The sequence below is a fragment of the Ursus americanus genome, chromosome 21 (assembly GCF_024610735.1).
Source record: "Ursus americanus isolate L20-20 chromosome 21, mUrsAme1.1.p, whole genome shotgun sequence".
In the NCBI taxonomy this organism is placed as follows: domain Eukaryota; kingdom Metazoa; phylum Chordata; class Mammalia; order Carnivora; family Ursidae; genus Ursus; species Ursus americanus.
Window position 1 is genome coordinate 49,279,552 of NC_142147.1, and position 26,504 is coordinate 49,306,055.

General features: G+C 50.1%; 2 protein-coding genes across 6 annotated transcripts in view; both read left to right on the top strand.

The window, feature by feature from the left end:
- Positions 1 to 8,577, top strand: part of C5AR1 (complement C5a receptor 1) — a 37,614-nt gene extending 29,037 nt beyond the window's left edge. For all 5 annotated transcript variants that reach the window (XM_087870941.1, XM_087870940.1, XM_087870943.1 and 2 more), the window contains one exon: positions 6,270 to 8,577. In XM_087870941.1, coding sequence (XP_087727067.1) covers positions 6,381 to 7,325 — 945 coding nt within the window. In that variant the 5' untranslated portion in view covers positions 6,270 to 6,380 and the 3' untranslated portion in view covers positions 7,326 to 8,577. The remainder of the gene's footprint in view (positions 1 to 6,269) is intronic.
- Positions 8,578 to 14,693: 6,116 nt separating this feature from the next.
- On the top strand, positions 14,694 to 24,657 carry C5AR2 (complement C5a receptor 2). The gene is given in 3 exon segments (XM_045772192.2): positions 14,694 to 15,577; positions 20,403 to 20,858; positions 20,860 to 24,657. Coding segments are annotated over 3 exon segments (1,053 nt in total). The 5' UTR covers positions 14,694 to 15,553; the 3' UTR covers positions 21,433 to 24,657.
- The last annotated feature ends 1,847 nt before the right edge of the window (positions 24,658 to 26,504 follow it).

Consider the following 26,504-nt stretch of genomic DNA (forward strand, 5'->3'; position numbering starts at 1 on the left):
CTCTTAAGCTCTAAGAGGAGCCTCAGTTTTCCCATCTGTGAAATGGGTGTTGCACTAGGAACAACTCTCATAGGGTTGCTCTGTGGATTCAATGAGCTAATACAGGCAAAGGGCTTAGAACAGAGCTTGATGGTGATGATGGCTATTCTTGTAAGTTCGGTGTCCTCTCCTTCACCCCGTTCTCTGATCCGTGCGTATCTCCTCTCGGCCACCACCCTGTCACTCACCTCACCTGGACAATTCCACTCTCCTCCTCTTCCCAGCTTTCTGCCCACAACAGACAAGGGCTCCTAAAATGGGCCTGTGACGGGCGCCTGGCCGGCTCAGTCGATAGACTAGGTGGCTCTTGATTGCGGGGTCTTGGGTTCGAGCCCCACGTTGGGGGTAGAAGTTACTTAAAAATAAAATCTTGGGGAAAAAAAACCCGGGCCTGTGAACTTAGGAAAAATGGTATCCCACCTGTCTGGTTGTTGGGACTTAAATACTGTCGTTAGTTAATTAATGAACTAACACCCAGGAAGGATTTAGAACAGCGTCTGGTGCCTTCGTACCCCCAGACCTGCGCTGTCCGATCGGGTCCCCACTAGCCACATGCGGTTATTGAAATTTAATTAAACCGCCCAGATTAAAAATGCAGTTCCTCAGACACGTCGGCCACATGTCACCTGGCCAGCAGCCAAGCGTGGCTGGTGGCCACCGTCAAGGACAAGTGCAGAAAGCTCTCTTGGATGGGGCTGCAGCCTGTCTTCACCCCACACCACGCTGGGCTCTCCATCACACAGCCCTCACCGCTTGGGGGTTCATTCGTCCCTCCTTGGAGACTGTAACGTCTCCGTGGGCAGGTGCCAAGTATGTCAGGGGCCCCCAGCTGATTAACCTTAGTGCGATGTGGAAATCTGCAAAGAACTGTGGAAGCACAAATTCCTTTATATTTGCTAAATAATGTCTGTTTCTTGGAATGAGCAGTGCACTCACTGGTATGGTTCCTCATACAAGAGGAACAAAAGTCCATACGGTGAAATGCTTCCTTTCAGTGCCTCCCCGCCCCAATCCCTCCCCCCGCCCCTCCCCCAACCACTCGTACAAGCTTCCTCTGTCCGCCTCTCGCCTGCTCTGGAGAGAGAGAGACAGGTGCAGACTAGATGTAGAGACAGAGACAGAGGAGGGAAAGAGGGAGAGAGAGTCTTCTTTTGCAGGTAGCCTGCTTTAGGCACTGTCCGGTTCTTGCTTTTTATTATTTTTTAAAAGATTTTATTTTATTTATTTATTTAAAAAAATATATTTTTTTTCTTAAGTCGTCTCTACACCCAACGTGGGGCTCGAACCCACAACCCCCTGAGATCAAGAGTCCCACGCTCCACCCACTGAGCCAGCCGGGCGCCCCTGGTCCTTGCTTTCTAGAGGTTCCCCTAGATCTTGGAGCTCCTGGCCCATCAGCGCATCAGCACCCCATTCTTTCAGATAGTTGCACAGCGTTCTGTTGTTCCGCATGTGTCGTCAGTCATGTGGCCAGTCCCCTCTTGCTGGACACTCCGGTTATTTCCCATCTTTGTAGGGACGCCGCAAGCGTGAAACTTTTTGAGACACTTGCACTGGGAGGATCCTGAAAGCCGCAGGGTGCTAGAATCAGCATTTTTGTTTGTTTGTTTTTCCTGCCCTCATGAAGTCGGGCAGGGGAAAAGGGCCCCGTGAGCTCATGCCAGGAAGGAGCTTCGTCAGCTGATGAGACGAGTAGGGAGCCTGCGAGCGGGGTGTGGGGACTGAGGCTCCCCGTTTGGAGTCTGAGTTGCTCTGCAGCCAAGCAGGGCTGGGAGCTTGTGAAAGGAGCAGCGCAAAAGCTTCACGTACGGGTGTCCAGGGCGCACACACAATATTGAGCAGCTGCTAAGGTGCAGGCCCTTGCAGGGGGAAGGGGGGGCGCTGCCTAGGGCCTTCTGCTGTGCCTGGCATGAACCCTTTAGTAACTGGAGCATGGGGATGGGGGTGGGGGAGTGGAGGGATGGGGGTGGATGGGTCCCAGAAGAAAGTTGGAAGAAGCCGGGGTGCTGGGGGCAGGGGGAGGGGACGTGGGGTGGTAGGGATAAGGCTCCCAGCAGGGGCTATTTACCAATAGAAATATTTCAACAATTTGAACTTTCTCTTTTGAAAAATTTTCACACTTACAGAAAATTGCAAGACTAATACAAAGAACTCCCATATAATAGGGTCTTTACCCAGATTCTCCAAATTTGCTTTCTCAATCAATCATCCGCCTATCTAGCATCAATCTTTCTATCAATCTGTATCTGTATCTATCATCTTTTTTTCTAAACAATTTGAGAGTAAGTGGTGGGCGTCACGCCCTCTGACCCTCAAATACCTTAGTGTTCATTTCTCAAGAGCGATTACCATCACCGCCATGAGCGGAGCACAATTATCGTTGGGAAATGTAACATTTGGTGCAATATTATTGTCTAGGCTACAGACCATCTGCAAACTTGCTCAGTTGTTCAAATATACCCTTTGCGGTGAATGGGTTTTTCCTGCTCTGGGCTCCAGCCCAGCATGTCTGTCACATGGCATTTGGCTGCCCGTTCACGAGGAGCAATCCCTCACCCCTCCCTTGGCGGCATGACACTAGCATTTTTTTTTTTAATTGAGTGACATTCACATACCATATAATTCACCATTTTAAAGTGCACGATGCAGTGGTGTTTGTAGTACCTTCACTATGTCCTGCAACCGTGAGCTCTGTTTCTAGAATATCACCATCGCCCCAGAAGAAACACACAGTGTAGCTCGCGCAGTCCTTTTTACGGCTGAATCCTACTTTATGGCGTGGACCTACCACACCCTGTTCCTCCCCTCCTCGGCTGACGTTGACACTTTCCCTTTGAATAATGATGTAATCCCTGATATGTGCCCCCCCGCCCGCAAGGACCCCCTGGGCCACCAGCCTGGCCCACCTTCCAGCAACGTAAAGGGACTGAGAAATAAAAAAGAGTGCTTCAGGGAAAGATCTGAGCTCTTGGATCATCATAACGTCGAGAAATAATGGTCCTATTGGCGCCCCTTTCTTGTCCCCATACTGAGTGCCAGGCACTCGGCTGGCTGGGTGCCCGAACCTATAATCCACAAGGTGGATATAACCCTCAGCCTGCAAATCCGGGTGCACGAGACGTCCAGCTCCGGAGATTTCTGTAACAACCATTTCTCTTCCTCTCTGTCTCCTTTCCCTGGGTTGGTGACAAAGTGGCCTTCAGGGACGGGCTAGCTCCAAGGGCCGCAGAGCTCGCCCCTGACGTTTCTTCCTCCGTCCACAGCCCCTCTTAGAAACGGTCTGGGGGGGCGCCTGGGTGGCACAGCGGTTAAGCGTCTGCCTTCGGCTCAGGGCGTGATCCCGGCGTTCTGGGATCGAGCCCCACGTCAGGCTCCTCTGCTATGAGCCTGCTCCTTCCTCTCCCACTCCCCCTGCTTGTGTTCCCTCTCTCGCTGGCTGTCTCTATCTCTGTCGAATAAATAAAAAAAAAAAAAAGAAAAGAAAAAGAAACGGTCTGGGGCAGTCTGCCTGGGTTTGCGTGCCAGCCTACACAGGTTTGAAATCCTAACCACATGACCTAGAACACGCTGCTTTACCTTCCTGTGCCTCCCTGTCCTCGTCAAGAAAATGGGCATATTTGGGGCGCCTGGGTGGCTCAGTCTTTAAGCGTCTGCCTTCTGCCCAGGGCGTGGTCCCAGGGTCCTGGGATCGAGCCCCGCATCGGGCTCTCTGCTCCGCTAGGAGCCTGCTTCTTCCTCTCCCATTCGCCTGCTTGTGTTCCCTCTCTCGCGGGCTGTTTCTCTCTCGGTCAAATAAATAAATAAAAATCTTTAATAAAAAAAAAGGTCTTTTAAAATTTTTTTAACGTAATCTCTACATCCATGGTGGGTCTCAAACTTAACAGCCCTGAGATCAAGAGTTGCACACTCCACCGACCGAGCCAGCCGGGAGTTCCATTGCTGGGGTGTTTGAAAGCAAATCCAAGACGTCCCATTTTACTGGCTATATATCTTTATCAGAAATAGCCTTCCCCCCTCCTTTTTTTTAAAAACATAGCACAAAACCACATCACCTTCAATAAAATTAGCACTGATTCCTTACTGTTGTCAAATACGCACTCCATTTTTTTAAAAGATTTTATTTATTTATTTATTCGACAGAGATAGAGACAGCCAGCGAGAGAGGGAACACAAGCAGGGGGAGTGGGAGAGGAAGAAGCAGGCTCATAGCGGAGAAGCCTGATGTGGGGCTCGATCCCAGAACGCCGGGATCACGCCCTGAGCCGAAGGCAGACGCTTAACGACTGAGCCACCCAGGCACCCCTACCCACTCCATTTTTAAGAGTCCCAGTGTCTCAAAAATGTTTGAGTCTTCCAATCAGGATCCAAATGAGGTCTCCGTATGACCTTTGCTTGATATGCCTCTAAATCTCTTTTAATCAATGACATTTCCCTTCCCTTCCCTTCCCTTTGCCTACCTTCCTCTTTCTTTCTTTCTTTCTTTCTTTCTTTCTTTCTTTCTTTCTTTCTTTCTTTTCTCTCTCTCTTTTTCTTTCTTTCTTTCTTTCTTTCTTTTTTTGTTTTTGTCTATAATGCCATTTATCTGTGGGAGTAAACAGACCATTTGTCCTGTAGAGTTTCCTGTGGTCTGGTTTTGGCCCCGTGGTGTTATTTATCATGTTCCTCTCTCCCCTGCTTTTCCTGTGGACTGGTAGTTTTGTTTTCTGTTTTGTTTTGTTTTGATAGAGAGCGTGAGAGTGGGGGGAAGGGCAGAGGGAGAGAGAGAATCCCAAGCAGGCCCAGCACAGAGCCCAACATGGGGCTCGATCCCACGACCCCCAAGATCACCACCTGAGCCAAAACCAAGAGTCAGATGCTCAACCGACTGAGCCACCCAGGCGCCCCGAGACTGGTAGTTTTTGATCTAGAACCTTGATTAGACTCACATTCATTTATTTGGCAAGAATCACTCATAGGTGATGCTGTGTCCTTTCTAAAGCACCACATCAGATAGAACAGAGTGGCCGCTTGTCTCTCTTCTTCGGATGCCGAGCTTGATGGGCCGGGCTCCGAGCCCAGCCCGTTTATTGTAAAGTTCCCATCAGTCTTTCACCCGCTGGTTTTATCAGATGTTGAGGGTCACCACCCAGACCCATTACTTCCTGAACTCTGTCATTCCTTCTGCTGGTATTATTCTTAGATTTTTCTCTAACGAACAGCTTTCCCCTATCGCTTCTTGATTTCCCTGAAATATACCCTGTGCAGAAATGGCAGGATAAATGCTTGGTTTGTTTCCTTTCTGGAAAAAAAAAGAGTGACCAATGGGTTTGCTTGTTTTTATTATCATTTTGAACTGACAGATCTTTATATATTAATGTGTTTCATTCCATAATATCATCATTATTATATACTCAAATTGGCTTATCTTTGACTAGGGGTTCCTCTCAGGCTGTCTCTTGTGTCCTTTCGACATTTCCCCATTATTCTCTCTCTCTCTCTCTCTCTCTTTTTTTAAAAGATTTTATTTATTTGAGAGAGAGAGTGAGCACAGAGGGAGAGGGCGAGGGAGAGGCAGACTCCCTGCTGAGCAGGGCGCCCAGTGCGGTACTTGATCTCAGGACCCTGGGATCATGACCTGAGCCAAAGGCAGACGCTTCACTGACTGAGCCCCCCAGGCGCCCCCAACAGAGTTTTTTTTGTTCCCCCTTCCTCTCACTTTAATGTTGTGCCCGAGTATGTGAGGCACTGCCGAGCCACTGCCTTCTCTGGGGAGCCACTCCCAGACGGAGCACGGAGCTACGTCAGTGGGTGGAAGGCGGCCAAAGGGGGTGATGGTGGTGGTGGGTGGCCGTGGGGTAGCTACCCAGTAATATCATCTCAGTTTGTTGATGGCATTAAAAATAGCTAAGAAGCACTGTGTCCTGGGTACGTGCCAGCCAGAATGGACGGGGACCACAGCGTTGCAGCGGGACTAGGTTTTAACCATTCGGTTCCTAGATCCTAGGGATATCCAGGGACTTCAGGGGGAGGCGACAGGGTGGCAGGGGGACTAATCGGCATGGAAGGATTTTCCACTCTTACAAGTGGTCTGACCCCCTAGCTGGCTTTCAGCCCTTAACACCCCCATTCTCCTGGGGAGAAACCTGGGGCTCAGAGAAGCGACGGGACGGGCTCCCAGCCACATAGCTCCAAGGGGCCCCTCGCACCTTTCTGCGGACTCATGCTCCTCTTGCCTCTCTGATTCCACCCAGGCCTCCGTGGACTACAGCACCCTTGAGTACCCTGACTATGGCACTGCCACCCTGGACCCCTACCTGCCTGTGGATGTGTCTCCCAATGCCCCCAAGCTGTCCATTCCCAATATGATTGCCCTGGCAATCTACACCGTCGTCTTCCTGGTGGGAGTGCCGGGCAACTCCCTGGTGGTCTGGGTGACGGGCTACGAGGTCCGGCGGACCATCAATGCCGTCTGGTTTCTCAACCTGGCGGTGGCAGATCTCCTGTCCTGCCTGGCGCTGCCCATCTTGTTTGCCTCCATCGTGCAGCACAGCCACTGGCCCTTCGGCAGCGGCACCTGCCACGTCCTGCCATCTCTCATTCTGCTCAACATGTACGCCAGCATCTTGCTCCTGGCTGCCATCAGCGCCGACCGCTTTCTGTTGGTGTTTAACCCCATCTGGTGCCAGAACTACCGAGGGGCGCGGCTGGCCTGGGTGGCCTGCGCCGTGGCCTGGGGCGTGGCCCTGCTGCTGACCATCCCCTCCTTCATTTTCCGCTCGGTGCACGTAGAGTACTTTCCCTACAGGGCCACCTGCAGTGTGGACTATGGCCCCAGCGGGGAGCATCTGGAGAGGGGCGTGGCCATCCTCCGGCTGGTCGTGGGCTTCCTGTGGCCGCTGGTGACGCTCGGGATCTGTTACACCTTCCTCCTGGTCCGGACCTGGAGCCGCAGCGCCACCCGCTCCACCAAGACGCTCAAGGTGGTAGTGGCGGTGGTGACCAGCTTCTTCGTCTTCTGGCTGCCCTACCAGGTCACCGGGCTGATGCTGGCCACGTTCCACAGGAACTCGGAAATCTTCATGGCCGTGTCGCGTTTGGACCCTCTGTGCGTGTCCATCGCCTACATCAACTGCTGTATAAACCCTGTCATCTACGTGGTAGCCGCTCAGGGGTTCCGTGGCCGCTTCCTGAAGTCCCTCCCGGCCAAGCTCCGGCAGGTGCTGACCGAGGACTCCTTGGGCAGGGACAGCAAGTCCTTCACCCTCTCCACAGTGGACACCCCGGCCCCCAAGAGCCAGGCGGTGTGAGGGGAGGGCCCCCGGCCGCCATCTGCTCCGTGCTCCCCCTTCCCACCTGCCCCCTCTGTCTCTGCTTCTCTTACCCCAGCCCTTGGTGGGGTGCTGGTGTTCGAGTGAACTCTCCACCATTCCTCTCCATCTTTCCAGATGGGTCCTCCCTCGCCTTCAGGATTCACGGGGCCCTCTAGGGACCCGCGACTTTTCTTTCCATCCAAGAGCTTTGGAAAACGAGCAGAAACCAGTATTACCCCGGAGCACCCCCAAACGGCGCCCCACCTGTCTGCGCAGGGGGACATGGCGAAGAGAACACATTGGATACAGAGAAAACAGACAAGCGGAAACATTCGAACCTTTAAATCATAGTGATCTATTTATTTTATGGACAGCTGGGGGAAAAAAAACTGTAAGGAGCTTCTCCAAAGGTATTCTTGTCAAGGACAAAGCAAAATTCACTGGCTAAGCTTTTCTAAGTGAGTTGATTGAAAGGCAGCGAGTTACAGTGTTATTTAATTGGGTTTCGAAAAAATGCATGAAGTAAAAAGATGGTGCGTGCTTGTGGTGAAAAGCAGGTGTGACGAAGGCTTGCTGAAGGGAGGGGTTGGGAAACACTGGCTGGGCACCTCGGGGGGAAGACGGTCACAGGAAGATTTAACTTGTTACGTTGTAAACTGCTGTTTTGTGCGCACTTCTCAAAAAAAAAAGAAAAAAAGAAACTTCTTGTGTGCCCTTGCCTTGCTTCACTCTAGAAACCTCTTGCAAAATGACATTACAAGATCACGACTAGGACGTTGACATTGATACACTCGAGGGGCAGGACATTTTCATCACCACTAGGATCCCTCATGATGCCCTTTGTCAGCCACCCCCACGTCCCTCCACCCTCCCCGTCTTGTCCCGGAGCCCCGGCAACCACGATTGCGCTGTCTGTATTTGCCCTTTCAAGGAATGCTCTGTCAGTCACGTGGACTTTTGACTTAAAAAAAAAAACTAGTCTGGGGGCTCCTGGGGGGCTCCGTCGGACAAGCAGCCGACTCTTGATTTCGGCTCAGGTCATGATCTCAAGGTCCTGGGATCGAGCCCCGCATTGGGAGGAGGGGCTGTGTGAGCTCAGTGTGGAATCGGCTTGAGACTCTCTCTCCCTCCCCCACCACTCCTCCCCCTGCGCGCTCTCTCCCTCTAAAATAACTAAATAAATCTTAAAGAAGAAAAAACCAGTCTGCAGCACTCGAATAATGAAAATTAAAAAAAATAAGCATTGTAATGTTGTGTTATTTATAAATGACTTCAACGCATTTCTGTTTGGTGTTTTGTGTGTGTGCGCTTGTGTGTGGCTTGGCTAGAAATATTGTACAGACCAGCCCCGTCCAACAGAAATGTGATGTGAGGGCCGCCTGGGTGGCACAGTCGTTAAGCGTCTGGCTTCGGCTCAGGGTGTGATCCCGGCGTTCTGGGATCGAGCCCCACATCAGGCTCCTCTGCTGGGAGCCTGCTTCTTCCTCTCCCACTCCCCCTGCTTGTGTTCCCTCTCTCGCTGGCTGTCTCTCTGTCAAATAAATAAATAAAATCTTAAAAAAAAAAAAAAGAAATATGATGTGAGCTGCATGGTAGTTTTCAATTTACTACTTGTCACACTAAAAAATTAAGGAGAACCAGGGGCACCTGGCTGACTCAGTTGGTGGAGCGTGCGACTCTTGATCTCGGGGTTGTGAGTTCGAGCCCCACATTGGGTGTAGAGATGACTTAATAAATTAAATTAAAAAAATTAAAAAGAAACATGAAATAATTATGATATAATTTTATGATATAATTATATGTTATATTAACAATTATATGAATATTAATTATATCATATGAATATTATATATTATGCAGTTATGTATTATATGAATAACAATGTTACATAATTATGTTATATAAAATTCTATTTACAAGTAGATAATATTAAAACAACTGTATTACATAATATAGAAAACGTATATTAACACTATATTAATATATTAAAGTAATAATAATGCTATTAATATATTTTAATTATATTACATAATGATATTTAATATATAAAATATTAATACAGTCAAAGCTATATTTGCCTAACACAATATATCCAAAATATATTTTAAAAGATTTTATTTATTTTAGAGAGAGAGACAGAGTGTGAGCAGGGGGAGGGGCAGAGGAAGAGAGAGAGAATCTCAAGCGGACTCCCCGCTGAGCATGGAGCCCATCGTGGGGCTCGGTCTCACAGCCCTGAGATCACGACCTGAGCAGAAATCAAGTCTGATGCTTAACCGACTGAGCCACCCAGGTGCCCCCCAGACATTTTTGTTTCGACATGTAATCAATGTGAAGTTATTGATAAGATATTTTACTTTTTTTTATACTAAGTCTTCAAAATCTTTTCTTTTTAAAACTTATTTATTTGTTTTAGAGAAAGAGTGCGAGCGAGTGGGGGGAGGGGCGGGGGGAGAGAGAAAATCTTAAGCAGGCTCCACGCTCAGCATGGAGCCCGACTCAGGGCTCAATGTCAACCCTGAGACGGTGACCTGAGCTGAAATCCAGAGTTGGCTGCTTCACTGACTGAGCCGCCCAGGCACCCCCAAGTCTTCATAATCTTGTGCATATGTTATGCACAGTGCGTCTCAATTCGGACTGGCCATTTCAAGTGCTCAGGAGCCATGCGGGGCTGGTGGCCACCAAAGTGGACAACATGGGTATAGCCTCGTCCTCCCTCGTTGCAAGAGCAGGCTGAGTCCAGGGAGCACCTGCCGCGCGGGGCTGGGATCTTGCAAGATGGCGGCCAAATGCAGTTGGATTCTGCTACTACGGTATGGTCGCGTCTGCCTGGGGTACAACTTTTATTTAAAGACACTGGGGGCTCAGTTGGTTGAGCATTAGACTCTTGATTTTGGCTCAGGTCATGATTGCGGGGTCCCGGGATCGAGCCCCACATGGGGATCCCCGATCAGGGGGAGTCTGCTTGAGAATCTCTCTCTCCCTCTCCCTCTGCCCCTCCCCACCCCCCTGCTCCCATGTATGTGCTCTCTTTCTCTGTCTCTCTCAAATAAATAAGGTAAAAAAAAATAAAGACACTGAGCACAGAGGACAAGTGTTCTGCTGGGCTTCTAGAAGGAGCTGTGTGTGGTTTTGGTAGTAAATGTCGATACCTGTGCAGATCCCCAGGCACCGAGGTCGTTGGGGGAGACCTAAGCCTCAGGTCTGGGAAGAGGCGCCCGGTACCGCCCTGGAAGACCCCTGTGATCCTGGATGTCCCTTCTAGCTAGACAGCCAACATCCCTCCCCGCCCTCTTCCCACAGCCGGGCATCTTCTCTCTGCAACCCTTTCCTGCTGCCTCCAATCGGCAGAGTTTCTTCCTTGGCCCTTCAATGTTGGCTTTCTGGAGTTTTCTTTCTCCAACATGCTGCTCACACTTACAGCTTCACCCGAAACCGTGGTGAACACAGCTTTCTCTGCAGGATGTGGCCTCGGCACCCACCGACCTCGGTCAAACTGACCTTGGCATGTTCTCCCAAGCCTCCCCCTCCCGTCAAATCCCCGTCCCAGAGAAGCCCTACCGTCCATGAAGTCACCACGCCTGTGCCTGGGACCCAGGCTGGAGGCCACCCTCTTCCCACCCCACACCCTTCCTGGTCAAAGTGCCCCCTCTTCCCGGACTTGGGTCTCTGCCTCACTTCCTGTCTGTTTTCCAGCTGCCAGTCTGTTTTTTAAAGATCATCCCTGTCCCTATTCTCCTTTTTAAAAAAATTGTATTTATTTATTTGACAGAGAGAGCATAAGTAGGGGGAGTGGCAGGCGGAGGGAAAGGGAGCTGGCTCTCCACTGAGCAGGGAGCCCCATGTGGGACTCGATCCCAGGACCCTGAGATTATGACCTGAGCTGAAGGCAGACCCTTAACCGACTGAGCCAGCCAGGTGCCCCAATCATCCCTGTCCCTATTCTCCCTTCTTCCACACTGCAGTCCTTCTTGACTTCCTCCTCTACCCCCACCCCCCCTCCATCTTCGTTCCTGGTCAGACACTAGCTTTCCTGGCTTGGGGAGTGGGCTGCCGGCAGTGAGGTCTTTCCCTAGCTCTGATTTGGGAAGGAGATGCTGTTCAAAGAGCTGGGCCTCACAGTGGTCTTCTAGAAACACTTGGAGGCTGGCGAGCAGGGATCCAGGTGGCTTCTCTGAGGTGTTGAGCAGCCCTGCCCCAGAGGGAAGTGGGCTGAAGGACCAGGCCATTGCCAAATCTGGGGCTTGGGGTATCTGCTGGGTCGACAAGTCCTAAAGAGGAAGTGGTGGGGAAAGGAAGTGGATGACTGGGTTTGGCTGGGTTGGCTGTGTCCATCCCCTGCCCCACCTCTCCCCAGCACCAAGTCCCCTGTCACCTACCCACCCACCTATGCCTCGGACCAGGCTCCCCAGGGCCTGGTCAGAGCCTCTTCCCTTGTATCCGCGCCCTGTGACCTTCGGACACCCCACCTCTGACCTCCAGGAATGTTCGCCTTGTCTGTTAGAAATACGATGTGAACCACATACATAAGCTAACATTCTCCAGCAGCTATACAAGGGACGAGCAAAGAGCAACCAAAAGAATCAGATAACATGAATTTGGGTGACATATTTTATTGAACCAAATATATTTAAAATATTATCATTTCAGTAGGTGATCAATATAAAAAGTTATCGAGAGATCTCTCATTGCTTTTTCCTATCCATCTTGGAAATCTGGGGTGCATTTTCCACTCTCAGCATCTCAGAGGCACCACGTTCCAAATGCCCAGGAGCCTCCTGGGGCCAGCAGCTACCGTACTGGACGGCAGAGGGCTAGAACTCCTTCACTGAAGTCCAGACCATCTACAAAATTCTAACATCCAACAGCGGGAGCTCCATACGCCTAACACTCCCAGGTTCTCGTGTGACATACTAGAATCCTATGATTCAAACAGTGACTCACACTGTCGGAGCCCTTGCGTCTAATAGCCGAGGATTCCAATGTTCTTCGAGTCTGTAATTTCAACACTTCAGTGTCTTTGACCTAGATCAGCAGTCGGCAAACTCCAGCCTGGGGGCCAGATCCGGCCCACTGCTTGTTTTTGCTAATAAAGTTTTATTGGAACACAGCTATGGCCATTCAGTCTGTGGCCACTTTCATTCCACCAAGGTAGATCGAGTAGCTGTGACAGAGACCACGAGGGACTGCCTGACCAGCAAAAACTAAAATATTTACTCCTTGTTCTTTTACTGAAAAAGTTTACGGACCCTTGATGTCAATACTCGAAGATTCTAAGACGAATGGTGGTTTTACCGACGTTCATTTGATTGTTGTACTCAGCGTCCTCGGATGTTACCCACACTCTTTTCCGTGCGTCAAATATCACATAACAATACACATTGTTCAAAAGAGGCTTGTTTCCCCATCTTAGGCATTCATTTACCCCTTCGGGTTTATAATTGTGTTAGGTTGGGGGCGCCCGGCTGGCTTAGTCGGTGGAGTGTGCGACTCTTGATCTCGGGGCTGTGGGTTTGAGCCCCGCATGGGGGGGGGTGTAGAGATGACTTACAAAGAAAATCTCTAAAAAAAAGATAAATTAATTTAAAAATGATGTTAACCCCATGAAATTGCCAAACTTCATCCCATTTTGGGGTGAGGGGGTGTAACGGCTTGTTATCTATTGCTTAAAAAATTATAAAACACGGGGCGCCTGGGTGGCGCAGTCGTTAAGCATCTGCCTTCGGCTCAGGGCGTGATCCCGGCGTTATGGGATCGAGCCCCACATCAGGCTCCTCTGCTGGAAGCCTGCTTCTCCCTCTCCCACTCCCCCTGCTTGTGTTCCCTCTCTCGCTGGCTGTCTCTGTCAAATAAATAAATAAAATCTTTTAAAAAAATTATAAAACATGGGTCACATAAAATTCACCATGAGTGGCATTTAGTACGTTCCCAGTGGGGTACAACTGCCACCCTCTCTAGTTCTGGAACATTTTCATCACCCCAAAGAAACCCCATCCTGTCCCCCAACCCTGGCAACCACTAATCTGCTTTCTCGTTATAGATTTGCCGGAATGCAACCTATTTTTTTTAAAGATTTTATTTATTTATTTGACAGCCAGCCAGCGAGAGAGGGAACACAAGCAGGGGGAGTGGGAGAGGAAGAAGCAGGCTCTTAGCAGAGGAGCCTGATGTGGGGCTCGATCCCATAACACTGGGATCATGCCCTGAGCCAAAGGCAGACGCTTAACGACTGCGCTACCCAAGCGCCCCCTTTTTTAAAAGATTTTATTTATTTGTGAGAGAGAGAGAGAGCGCGTGCACAAGCTGGGGGAGCAGCAGAGGGAGAGGGAGAAGCAGACTACCCGCTGAGCAGGGAGCCCGATGTGGGACTCGATCTTAGGACCCTGGGATCATGACCTGAGCCGAAGGCAGATGCTTACCCCACTGAGCCACCCAGGCGCCCCCCCCCACCTATTTTGACCCACAATATGGCAATTTCCTATGTCAACGTAACCGTCTAAGGTCTTCTTCTATCTCCCCCCCCCCCCCCCCCGTTGAGGGGCTGGAACTCGGCATCTTTTGGAGTGGCTGTAAAAAGGAATCGCACATCTAGAGCAGCCCCTCCTTTTCTAGAAAAGCCGTGTCCTTCCCTCCCCCCCGCCCCCGCATCTGCTCTCCACCCCCAGCCACCTGCAGCCTATGGAGACCCTGTCCTCTGCCCACAGCCTCCCCCACACCCGGAAAGGGACACCAGAAAACCTCAGGCTCCCAGAATCTGAGAAACGTGCACCCCAAGACTCAGCGGCTGTGACGTTTATAAACTCTACTGATCTCAGAAACACACCCCTGTAAACTCGAGCTCAGTGGAAGTCTGGGCTGATCAAGGACAGCCCCCACCCTGAGCTTCTGCTGTCCTTGTCTCTCTTCTGACCAAGGGGGGGGGGTTCCCATAGGAGGTGGGAGTTGAGCAGGCCGCCCAGAGCGTGGCAGGAGGGGCTGGGGCCACAAGGCTCAGCCAAGACACGGTCACCCGGGGAGGGGCCGGGAGACGTCACAGGTCACGCAGTGAACTCCAGTTTGTTGACTCAGAACAACTTCCTCTAACAACACAACTTTATTCCCTAAACAACATCAAAAGATGTATGTAAATATATGCCCTGGCCCCCAAAGCACACGCAGAGAGAAGTACGCACACGCAAAAGAACTGCTGAATAAGAGTTCTGAAATTGGAGAACCACTTCCTCTTGCTAAACCTGCCTTCTTAAAACGTAAATTGTAACAACTGCGATCGTGTTCCTTCCGTCCTTGTTCATGGAACACGTCGGCAGGTGTAGCCGGTGTGCCGGGCACCGGCACCGGACGGATGTGCTTGAAATCTCTTTACCCATTTACTGCTCGCGGCAAGATGTCCACTACACAGATGAGGAAGTTGAGGCCCAGAGAGGCCGAGGCCCCAGATCGCACCCACGGTGGACCTGGACTGTGAATCTTGTCATCGTGGCCCTCAAGTTCACGTTCTCGGCCTCCACGCCTGTGCTGGGAGGGAGGTTAGGCGATGGTCAACATCTTCCCATTTCAAAGACAGGAAACCCGGGGGGGACAGGAGGGATAGGATTTGTGTGTGTTATCTGCCCTGTGGTTGGCGGCCTTGGCCTTTGTGTGGAGAATGTGACCCTGAGCTGTCTCCCTCAGTACATGGAAGGCGGGAGGAATATTTATGTCTTCAAGGCTCTGCGGCGGGCAGAGAGAGGGGGCTGGTATGCAGTGCGAGGCTGGGAGGAGGGTAGCGGGCAGTGGGTGCTCCCTGAGGATGACCTCAGAGGCCCCCCTGGGGGACTGAGTTCCAGCCAAGACCCCAGGCCTTCAAGGTCAAACCACATGCAAGTCTAGCTTCCAGGAACCGGTGGCATTGATCATGGGGTTGGTGACACTGGGTCAACTCTCCACCCACCCAAGTCTTCTCCAGCTTCATTTTGCTGCCCGGTAATTTTGGGATGTGTGAGTCATGGGAAGAATACGGGACAAACACACCCTGGGAGTGGGAAAAGGCCACTCCTATTTTGCCCTGGTTATGAAGATTTGCTGGGACCCGAGAGGTGGCAGCGATTCACGGCGTCCCACAGGAGCTCTGGGAAAGGGGACGGACTTCCAGGAATCCACCAGCTGCCAGACGCCGGGAGAGACCCCAGACCTCCCGGGTCCTGGCTGTGAGCCCAGATCAGGCTTCCAAGCGGCATCTGGGCAAGATGAGGGTCCTCTTGCAAGAGACGGTAAGGATGGAGGGGAGGCGGGAGGGAGGAACGGGAGGGTGGCACTGGACCATCCCGGCTTTGCAGGCTAATGAATTCTTCTCAGAATCTGGGACTCAGCACGAGACCTTGAGAGGTGGGATCTTATCACCACCACCCTGGAATTCCAGACTCTTGGAATTCTCTTGGGAGACCCCACAGAAAAGCTTTTGGTCAAAGGGTCCTCATACCCGACACGCTCAGGTGTGGAGCAAAGGGCCAGTCTCCAAGCTCCGGGAACCCCTGACGCTGCTGGATAATCCGCCCAACGGCCGCTTGTCCGGTGAACTAGCCCTCCAACTCGCCAATGCCACCTGTTAAGAAAGGAGCTTTAAGTGTATTTTCCCGGATAACAGGCACACACACGTCGGAGCTGGGAAGCTCTGCGTATCTCCACAAGCTGAGTGTGCCCAGGTCATGAGCGCCCGTCAAGGAATAGCACAAGCCTGGTGCCGCCAGCCCTGCCATGCCCCCCGTCGCTACCCCCCCCCCCCAGAAAGCTTCTGCTCGTTTTTGAGCTTCATGTGAATGGTATCACTCAGCCACCTCCCCGCGTGTGCGCCTGCCTCTTTCCCCTCATCAGTGTACGTGTGAAATTCATCCACGTTCGTGGGTGTGGTTTGTCCATTCTCACTGCTATAGAATGTTCCGCCGCATGAGTATACCATGGTATGTTTTTTCTTTATTTTATTTATTTATTGGAGGGATAGAGAGAGAGAGAGAGAGAGAGCGAGCATGAGCAGGGGGAGGAGCAGAGGGAGAGGGAGAAGCAGGCTCCCCGCTGAGCAGGGAGCCCGATGTGGGGCTCGATCCCAGGACCTGAGCTGAAGGCAGACGCTTTACTGACCGAGCGGCACAGGCGCCCCCACCGCGGTGTGTTTATCCATTCCCCTGGGGGTGACTACGCGGGCGGTTTCCCATCAGGGGCTGCCGGGAACACGACTTTCCTGGCGCACGTCTTCCGAGGAGCCTATGTCTGCTTCTCTGGGGGGAGGGGCGAGGTATCCTACGTTCGGTGTAAGTCCCCCCGGTTCCCCAGAGCAGAAGTTCCGACGAGACTGGCTGCTTTACAAACACACACGTGCCAAGAGCACGCACACGGGCGCCTGTGAGCTCAAGGGACCGGAAGGAGCCTGAGTGACCCCTTTGCTGCTCTGTGCCTCAGTTTCCCTCTTTATCCTTTCACTTACCAAATAGCAGCGAAGCGCCGGATGTGTGCCGGTTGCTGTTCTAGATGCCGGGGACACGGTGGAGCCCAAAGTAGCTGACGGTTTGGCAAATGGGGCGTAACAATAGGCCTTACTTCATTTGGTTGTCATAAGGCTCCTGCCTGGTACACAGTAGGTGCTGGATAAATGTCATCTGCTCTCTTAATTGTTACAAAATAATAGTAATCATAATGGTAATTATGTCTTGTATATAGATAGAACTATATGAATATAATTCCTTGTTTTTATATATGAATCTAATTTGCTGTTCAAAATGAGAAGATAATAAGGCTATTCGGGATTATCACTAAATGTCCTTTAAGGACAGTGCGGGGCTGGTTCACGAGCACGGCCGTCCAGCCCGGGGGCCGGCGCCGAGGCGGCCGTGGGAAAGGGCTGATGTGCGCGCACACAGGGAAACAGATCGAAAACACTTTCGTGACCCGGGGAAGATAAAGAGCTGACACAGTGGGTGCTGGATGTTGCATTTCTGTTTAATCTATCCAGAGGGAAATACCACAAGTTTGTTGAGCTGCCAGCATGCCGGAGATTTCCCGGATTTTGACCTGTAAAAGCTGGACAGGGTGGGGTCTGAGGGCGGAGAGAGAAGGCTCGCGTACCAGCAGGCACCGGCCCCCCACACACGGCAAATGCTTGCAGTGGACGGGGCGCTGTGTTCGGCTCTCCACTCCGATGCACTTACTGCATGCTCGTGACGCCTCTAAGGTAGGAAGGGTATTATTGTCATTTTACAGCCAGGAAGCCGAAGAACAGAGAGGTTAAGTGACTTGCCCAAGGTCACACAGCTGGTGAGGGTTTGAATTTTTAAAGGCGGCACACCTTTTACTCTAGTGATGAATATAATATGAAAGCAGCATGCCAAACTCCAAACACACACACACACACACACACACACACACACACACACACACAAAGTGGCTGGGCCTCTTGGCAACTACTTGGCAGGGAGGAAGGGGCAGAGGGCAACACTCCAACTTCCCCTCTGCTTTTCCTGTTGCGTCAATGCCAGCTAGAGCTCTGGGTAGGGCCTGCTGGCCCACGAGTGCCAGCAGGGAGCCTCAGGGTCAGGCCACTCTGATATTAGGGGGGTGGTCCGCCATCCCACCTGAGCCCTTCAGCTGTGCCACGTGCCTGAACACTCGTCAACTCCACAAAGCCTCCCCCAGACCGGTGAGGTAGGTTCACCTTGGTGACTCATTTCTCAGGTGAGGAAACCCAGAGAGAGCCAACTGTGTGACTGGGTTACGCTGCCTTCCGTCTCCCGAATGTGAGATTGTTGGGTGAACGCATTCTAGGGCCCGGCGTTCCAGAGCGGGGCTGACGCGGTTCAAAACTCAGCTCTGTTCCTTCCTTCACGGAAGGATCCTAGGTACGTTACTTCTCTGCGCCTCAGTTTTCCTGTCTGCAGAATGGGTATAATAATAGTATGGGTAAAAGGGTAGTATTAGAATCAAAGGGTTGTTGTAAGGATCAAATGATAGAAGATTTAAAGGTGCCTGGAGCAATGCTCAACACGTAACACAAGGTGCTCAATGGATGGTGGCTTCTAATAGTGATAATAATAATAATAGTAAGTAATAACAATAGCATTACATTACATATTATATTACTATCATAGTAATAATATAATATATATTATGTTAATATTTATAATATATTACTAATTATATTAGCATTATATATTTATATAGCATATTATATTATATATTTATATATTGTTATATATAGTATAGTGTATAGCATATAGTATATTATATATAGTATATATATTTTTATATAGTATATAGTATGTTATTATCTACTTATATATATTTAATATATATTCATATATAATTCATATATAATTCATATATTAAATAAGTATTTAATATATAATACTAATACATACTAGTACATTACTATATTATATTAATATATATTAATATTATATTAATAACATCGCTATATAGTATATATTACATTACTATATATTATATTACTATCATAGTAATACTATTATTATAATATATATATAATTATTATTATCGCTATGATAGATCATGTCGCGTCACTGCTCGGCACCCTCCCGTGGCCCCGATCTCATGTGGAATAAAGGATAAAGTCCTCACAATGCCCCCACCCCCACCCCCCGGGGTCCATGATATCTTTCTGTTCTTACCTTCCCCTTCTCTGCCTCGCCTACTGCACTCCAGCCACACTGGCGTCTTCGCGGTTCCTTGAACGTGACCATCGTGTTCTCACCTCAGGGCCTTTGCACCAGCTGTTTCGTCTGCCTGGAACTCTCTTCTCTCAGATCCCCACATGGTTCATCCCTCACCTCCTTTATGGCTTTGCTCAAGTGTCACCTTCTCAAAGAGGGCCTCCTTGACCACTCATTTAAAATCCCGTGTGTGGTTTTTTTTTTGTTTTGCTATAGCATTTATCCCCTTCTAAGACACCGTATCTTGCTTATTTATTCCATATTTGACTTCCTTCTTCCTTCGCTGACTCCTCCCACTAGAGTGTCAGATCCATGAGAAAAGAGGCTTTTGTTGGGCATGTCCCCTGCTGTGCAGGAGTGCCTGGAAGAGAGAAGGTACTCAGGAGCTTTCTTGAATGAATGAATGAATGAATGAATGAATGAATGAATGAATCTCCTGGACGGAGAATTCAACATTTTATTTTTTTCTGTTTTCCCAACACCCTCATGACTTTAAGAAATTGCTCTAGTAGGATTCTAGACATGCTGTTTCTCGCTCTGGGTGCCTGTCACCCGGCTGGGGTCGGGTTGTGAAACCCAGCGAGCTGGACCTACATGATGTGTGCACTTCGCTGTCTGTGTTTATGATCGACTTTATGTAAAAAACAAAATGACGTAATTACCCCAGAGGTACTTTTTTTCATGGCACCAAGATTCAAAAACACCAATGAAGAAGAACCAAGACAAGCACTTTTGCTGTCAATACGTATTAACCTTTCTCTCTCTTGCCGGATATTCGGATTCCGATATGTTAAATTCTAGGGGCGCCTGGGTGGCTCAGTGGGTGAAGCATCTGCCTTGGGCTCAAGTCATGATCCCAGAGTCCTGGGATCCAGCCCCGCATCGGGCTCCCTGCTCGGTGGGGAGTGTGCTTCTCCCTCTGCCCCTCACCTGCCTTGTGCTCTCTCTCTCTCTCTCAAATAAATAAACAAAATCTTAAAAAGAAAAAAAAGAACATTTCCATCAAAGCTGAATGTTCGATCACACAGTGATCATTGGCTGGGGTTCTAATAGCATAATATTTTGGGATTCCAAAATATTTTTTCATCACGATCATGTTCTAACATTGTAGGGTTCTAGAATTCCAGGATGCTCTCCAGCCTTCTAGAATTCCAGTGTGCTACCCTGCTAGGGTTCTAACCTGGCGCTTTTCTCGAATTCCAAGATGCTCCGGGGCTAGTTCTAAGAAGGCAGTCTTCTAGAATGCCAGTATCAGGATGCACTGGAGCTCTGATGTTGTATTCCGGCTTCCAGGCGGCAAGTGGGGGTTCCCACACCCGGGGATTCCAGGGGTCTGAGGGTTTCGACAAGGACCTTCCACGATTTCTCTCCTGTTCAGGTGTCTGGGGCCTGGATGGAGAACACTTCCCTCAGCTACGAGTATGGGGATTACGACCGGGTTCCCGAGTTCCCCGTGGACTGCGTGGACGGCACCTGCGTCTCTGCCGACCCGCTGCGCACCGCCCCGTTCCTGCTCTACGCCGCTGTCTTCCTGGTGGGCGTGCCTGGCAACGCCACGGTGGCCTGGGTGACCTGGAAAGAGGCCCGCCAGAGGGTCGGCGCCACCTGGTTCCTCCACTTGGCCGTGGCTGATCTGCTCTGCTGCGCGTCTCTCCCCATCCTGGCCGTGCCCATCGCGCGCGGGGGCCACTGGCCGTACGGGGCGGCGGGCTGTCGGGCCCTGGCGTCGGTCATTCTGCTGTCCATGTACGCCAGCGTGCTCCTGCTGGCCGCTCTGAGCGCGGACCTCTGCTTGCTGGCCCTCAGGCCCAGCTGGGGGGTGGGCGCGGGGCGGGGCGCGCAGGGTGTGGGTAGCCTGTGGGGTCGCCTGGGCCGCGGCCTTGCTGCTCACCGTGCCGTCGGCCGCCTACCGCCGGCTGCACCAGGAGCATTTCCCTCGCCGGCTGGAGTGTGTGGTGGACTATGGCGACTCCAAGGTGGCAGAGAACATGGTGACCGCCACCCGCTTTATTTTTGGCTTCCTGGGGCCGCTGGTGGTGGTGGCCGGCTGCCACGGCGCCCTTCTGTGCCATGCGGCTCGGCACCGCTGGCCACTGGGCATGGCTGTCGTGGTGGGTTTCTTTGTCTGCTGGGCCCCCTACCACCTGCTGGGGCTGGTAATCACCGCGGCAGCGCCGCACTCCACGCTCCTGGCCCGGGCCCTGCGGGCTGAACCTCTGGTCAACGGCCTCGCTCTGGCTCACAGCTGCCTGAATCCGGTGCTCTTCTTGTATTTCGGGAGGACTCACCTGCGCAGGTCACTGCCAGCCGCCTGTCGCCGGGCCCTGAATGAGTCCCAGAGCAAGGATGACAATGCGGTCAGCAAGAAATCCACCAGCCATGATCTAGTCTCAGAGGCGGGGGTGTAGGCTAGAAGGAAACTGGTTTGTGTGCGTCCATCCCATTTTGCCATGCTGGCTTCAGGCATAGCTGAATCCAGCAGCTCAATGATATCATTTATTTCTTTATTCTTTCAACAAACATTCATTAAGCACCTGCTATGTGTAAGGCTCTATTATAGGCCCTGAGGAAGTAGCGGTGACCCAAACAGACACAAATCCCTGCCCTCTGGGAGCTGACATTCTATTGGAGGAAGACAGGCAATAAGCAAAGGAAAGGGGATATGGAATATATCAAGCGGTAGCAAGTGCTAACCTAAAGGCGACAAAGAGGACTGAGTGGGGCAGGGATATAGGTAAGCTAGGCAAGGCCCATTGGCTAAGGTGATATTTGAGCCAAGACCTGAGGAAGGGAGGGAGGAGTCATGCTTAAATCTGGCAGAAAAGCATGTCAAGCACAGGGAACAGCAAGTGCAAAGGCCCTGAGGCACAATATGCTCGGCATATTTCCGGAAGAGTGAAGAGGCCAATGTAGGTGAAGCAGAGGGAGCAAGAGGGAAAGTGGGTTGAGACAAAGGGAGAGAGGTAGTGGGGGGCTGGATTTGAAAGCCTTCCAGGCCATAGCAAGTGTTTGGAGATCCATGGCAGTGTTCTGAGCTACTGTTATCAGATAAAATATACAACAGCAAATTAAATTTGAATTTCAGATAAACAACAACAAAAAGGGTTTTTTTTGTGTGTTTTTTTTAGCATGAGTATGTCCCATGCAATATTTGAGACATACTCAAAAAAATTATAAAGATCACTTAAAAATAAAATCTTTGTGGGTATCTGGGTGGCTCAGTCAGCTAAGCGTCCGATTCTTGGTTTCAGCTCAGGTCATGATCTCAGGGTCATGGGATCGAGCCCCACGCCAGGCTCTATGTTCAGCATGGAGTCTGCTTAAGACTCTCTCTCCCTCTCCCTCTGCCCCTCCCCACTGCTCGCTCTCTCAAGTAAATAATAAAAAATCTTTAAAAAAACCAAAAATCGTTAAAAGATTTTAAAAATAAAAATGATTTGCTGTTTCTCTGACCTTCAAATTCAAGTGAGCATTCTGTAAATTTCTTTTTTTTCCTAAATCAGGCAACCCTATTCTGAGCAGAGGAGTGTCTCGATCTGACTTAGATTTTAATAGGATCCCTCTAGTTGCTGGTGGAGACTAGACTCTGGGGGAGGGGGAAGGGACATGAGGAGCTGCTGCTTTAGCGAAGAGACTACTGCCATGGTCCGAGCAAGAAGTGGTGTTCACTTGGGTCAGGCTATTAGCAGAGGCGGTGAGAAGGTGACAGATCGTGGGTCTGTTTCGAAGGAAAGGCTATGTCCCAGCTCCTTAACTTGGTAGTCCAGGCTTCTCTCTGCCACTGGACACACTTACATTCTAGCTGTTCAGACTGTCCTCGCGGACAGAATACTGGCCCCTAACGAGGTCCACATCCGAATCCCCTAAACCTGGGAATATGCGACCTTACGTGACAAAGGGAACTTTGCAGGTGTGATTAAAGGCTCTTGAGGTGGGACGAGGATCCTAGATTATCTGGGTGGGCCCAAGGTAATCACAAGGGTCCTTCTAAGAGGGAGGCAGGACGGTCAGAGTCATGAGCAGGAAATTTGACAGTGGAAGCAGCTATCAGAGTGATGGGAGAAAGGGGCCGCCGGCCGAGGAACGCAGCCCCACGAGGGGCCTGCCGACACCTTGATTGTAGACACCTGACCTCCAAAACTTTAATGGAATAAATCTGTACTGTTTTGAGTCACTAAGTTTGTGGTCACCTCGTTACCGCAGCCACAGGAGACTAATACAGATCCTCCGGGCTGTATTTTTGCACGTGTCTTGGCTTTTTCTCAAGCTAGTGCCAATGCCTGGAATGGCCTTCGGATCGGTGCCGCCCTGTCTGGTAATCGCCAGCGATCGGGACCTATTCGGATGCAAAGGAATTCAAATAAAATATTGAGTTCCTCAGTGGCACACCAGCGGCTAGTTCGAAGCTCAACAGCCATGTGTCGCTGGTGGTTATGCTACCGGGCAGTGTGGATATAGACCTTTTATGAGACAGGGCTGTTCGAGAACGTCACCCGCTCGCCTCTCTGACGTCACACAGTAGCGGCGCCTGAATGTAGGGTCATTACTACAGGACAGCATCTTCTAAGGCCTACGGCAACACAGGGAAGTAAGGGGAGATGCTTCATTTTATAAGATGAGGCTCAGAGAGGGGAGGTCATCTGCCCCAGATCAAACAGCGAGGAAATTGTAGAACTGAGAGTTGAGCCCATGTTCCCTTGACTCTCCTGCCCATGCTCTTATCTCTGGAATCTTCCTTCCATGCCTTGCTCAAATGACACTTTCTCCAGGGAGTCCTCTCTGATTCATTCCCTTCCGAGGGAGGGAGTGGTGTTCTCTTCTCTAGGTTGAGTTTCTGGAACACCAGTTCCCAGGTAAGCTGTAAAATTCCCCATGGGCAACGTCTGGGCCATTTTTATTTTTATCTCTTCTCCACCCATTCCCAGGCCTTAGAAATAACAAAACTATTTTTATGTGTCTATATCCTGTTTTCCAACGAGACTGTGAGCTCCCCAATAATAATAAGGATCTCTTTCTTGCTATCTCTTTTTTCAATTTCTGGTATAGGGACGCACAGTAGGTCCTCACTAATACCTATTTTAGTCCTGGTATTTTATTCAGAATTGACATGCATGAGTTATGAAGACCAACGCTCCCTTGTAGAATGAATTCTGTCCTGGGACCATTCACAGAGCTTTGGGAACAGCTGGGGGAAATCCTGTTGTTAACGCACTGGGGCCAGTTACCATTTAGGAGAGCTCGTCTTCAATACATTTATAAAAAGTCTTTTGTGTTTTTTAAAATTTATTTTCATTTATTACTGCATCAGCCTTACTTTTTTTTTAAAAAAGGGATCAATTTCATGTAAGCTCAAATGTAATTCTTTTTTTTTTTTAAGATTTATGTATTTTAGACAGAGAGTGCGCGCGAGCGGGGGAGGGGGGGTGGAGGGGCAGAGGGAGGAAGAGAATCCTCAAGCCGACTCCCCACTGAGCCCCCGAGTCTGATGCAGGCCCGATCCCAGGACCCGGAGATCAGGACCTGAGCTGAAATCAAGAGTCAGACCCTCAACCAACTGAGCCACCCAGCTGCCCCTCCAATGTATTTCTGTGGAACTTGGTCATTAAAAATAATCTTGCTTTTTTTTGTTGTGACTTCCCCTTTTCTGTTCTTAATTCTGTTTGCTCTTCGAACGCATTGGTTTCCTTGTTTCCAAAGCACCAGGTCTTAATATTTTTCTAAGAGCGAATTTCAAGTCTGCTACTCCGTCCTAGTGTTGGCAGTTTGCAACATACATCTCGAAGTCATACTTGCTGTTTACTTCCTCCCATTTCTCTTTAAAAAAAAATTCTAGTTCTCTTTTGGAAATTTCAAGCAGTGTCTAGTCAATTTCTTCCCCTTCTTCTTTTGACCATGAGCTATGAATTGGCTTCTCTATGCTCTGATTGTTTTCCGAAGGTTCGATAATTGCATCCAACTTCCCTCTTGATATCCCAAGTCAATGTCCAACACGTAACTCAAATTCGAATATAACTCAAATTCGAATACGTTCAAAACGGACCTCTGGATTTTCTCTCTCAGTCCTCCTTCCCTATTTTCCTGATCTCCGTTGATGGCAACTTCATATTTTCAGGCACTGTGGCCAAAAACTTTGAGGTCATCCTTGAGGCCTCTCTTTCTCTCACATTCAATGGCCAATCTGTTAGCCAGCTCCTCCGGGCTCTACCTTAAAGTATCCACAGAATCTGACCGCTTCTCACCACCTTCTCTGCCATCATCCAGGTCCACCATCCCTCACTTACTGCATCGGCTGCCCCCCGGTCCTCTTTCCTCATCTTGGTTCCCTACAGTCTGTTTTCTGCACTGAACTGAAGATTCTGTTAAAATTGAACTCAGATCGGGGCGCCTGGGTGGCTCAGTCGTTAAGCGTCTGCCTTCGGCTCACGGCGTGATCCCAGCGTTCCAGGATCGAGTCCCACATCGGGCTCCTCCGCTGGGAGCCTGCCTCTTCCTCTCCCACTCCCCCTGCCTGTATTCCCTCTCTCGCTGCCTGTCTCTCTCTCTCTGTCGAATGAACGAATAAATAAAATCTTAAAAAAAAAAAAGAATAAAAAAAATTGAACTCAGATCATGTCTCGGGTCCCTCCTCTGCTCAAACTCCTCCCATGGCTCCCACCTCACTCAGAGGAGAAGCCAAAATCCTCTCCGTAGTGTGCCTGATCTCCTCTCCTCGTTTCCTCACCTCATTTCCTGCTATTCCCCCTTCCCCCTTCCTTCACTCCCTCCACGCAAGCCAGCCCACGCAAGCCAGCTTGCTGACCTGTGAACCCGCCCACCATGTTGCCATGGCAATCTGCACGCGATTTCCTCCACCTCCAGGGATCTCCATGGTTTGCTGCCTCACTTACTTCCGCTCAAATAGTACTTCCTTGGAGCTGTCCTCTCTGACCACGCTACTTAGAATAACATGACTCCTTGCCCCTTTCCTGCTTTGTTTTTCTCCATAGAGTGTGGCGGTACTGCTCGACGTTCTTTTTATTTTTATTTAAGTAAAAATATTGAAATGTCTGTTTCTCCTACTAAAACCTGAGCTCCATGGGAGCAGGGACTTTATCTGTTTTATTCACTGCTCTTCTCGGTGCCTAGAACTGGCTCTGGAACTGAAGGCTGTACCTTCTTAATGACAACATTCTCTTAAGGAAAAAGGAGAATGATGATACTAAAAATGAAAGATCTAACATTTATTGAGTGCCTACTACATACAGTAGTGAAAAAGCAATTTATGTACCTTATGGACACATTTTTGCTTACTTTCCCCAACTATCTTGAAAAGCAGATATTGTCCTCATGTTATAAATAGGGAAACTGAGGCTCAGACCCACAATTCCTGAGGCACCTAGGACTAGAGAGGACTCTATATTCCCATTCATTTAGTCATTCATTCAACAGACGTTTACTGACTCTCTGATCCTTGTGGTGGACGCTGGACAACACAGGACCT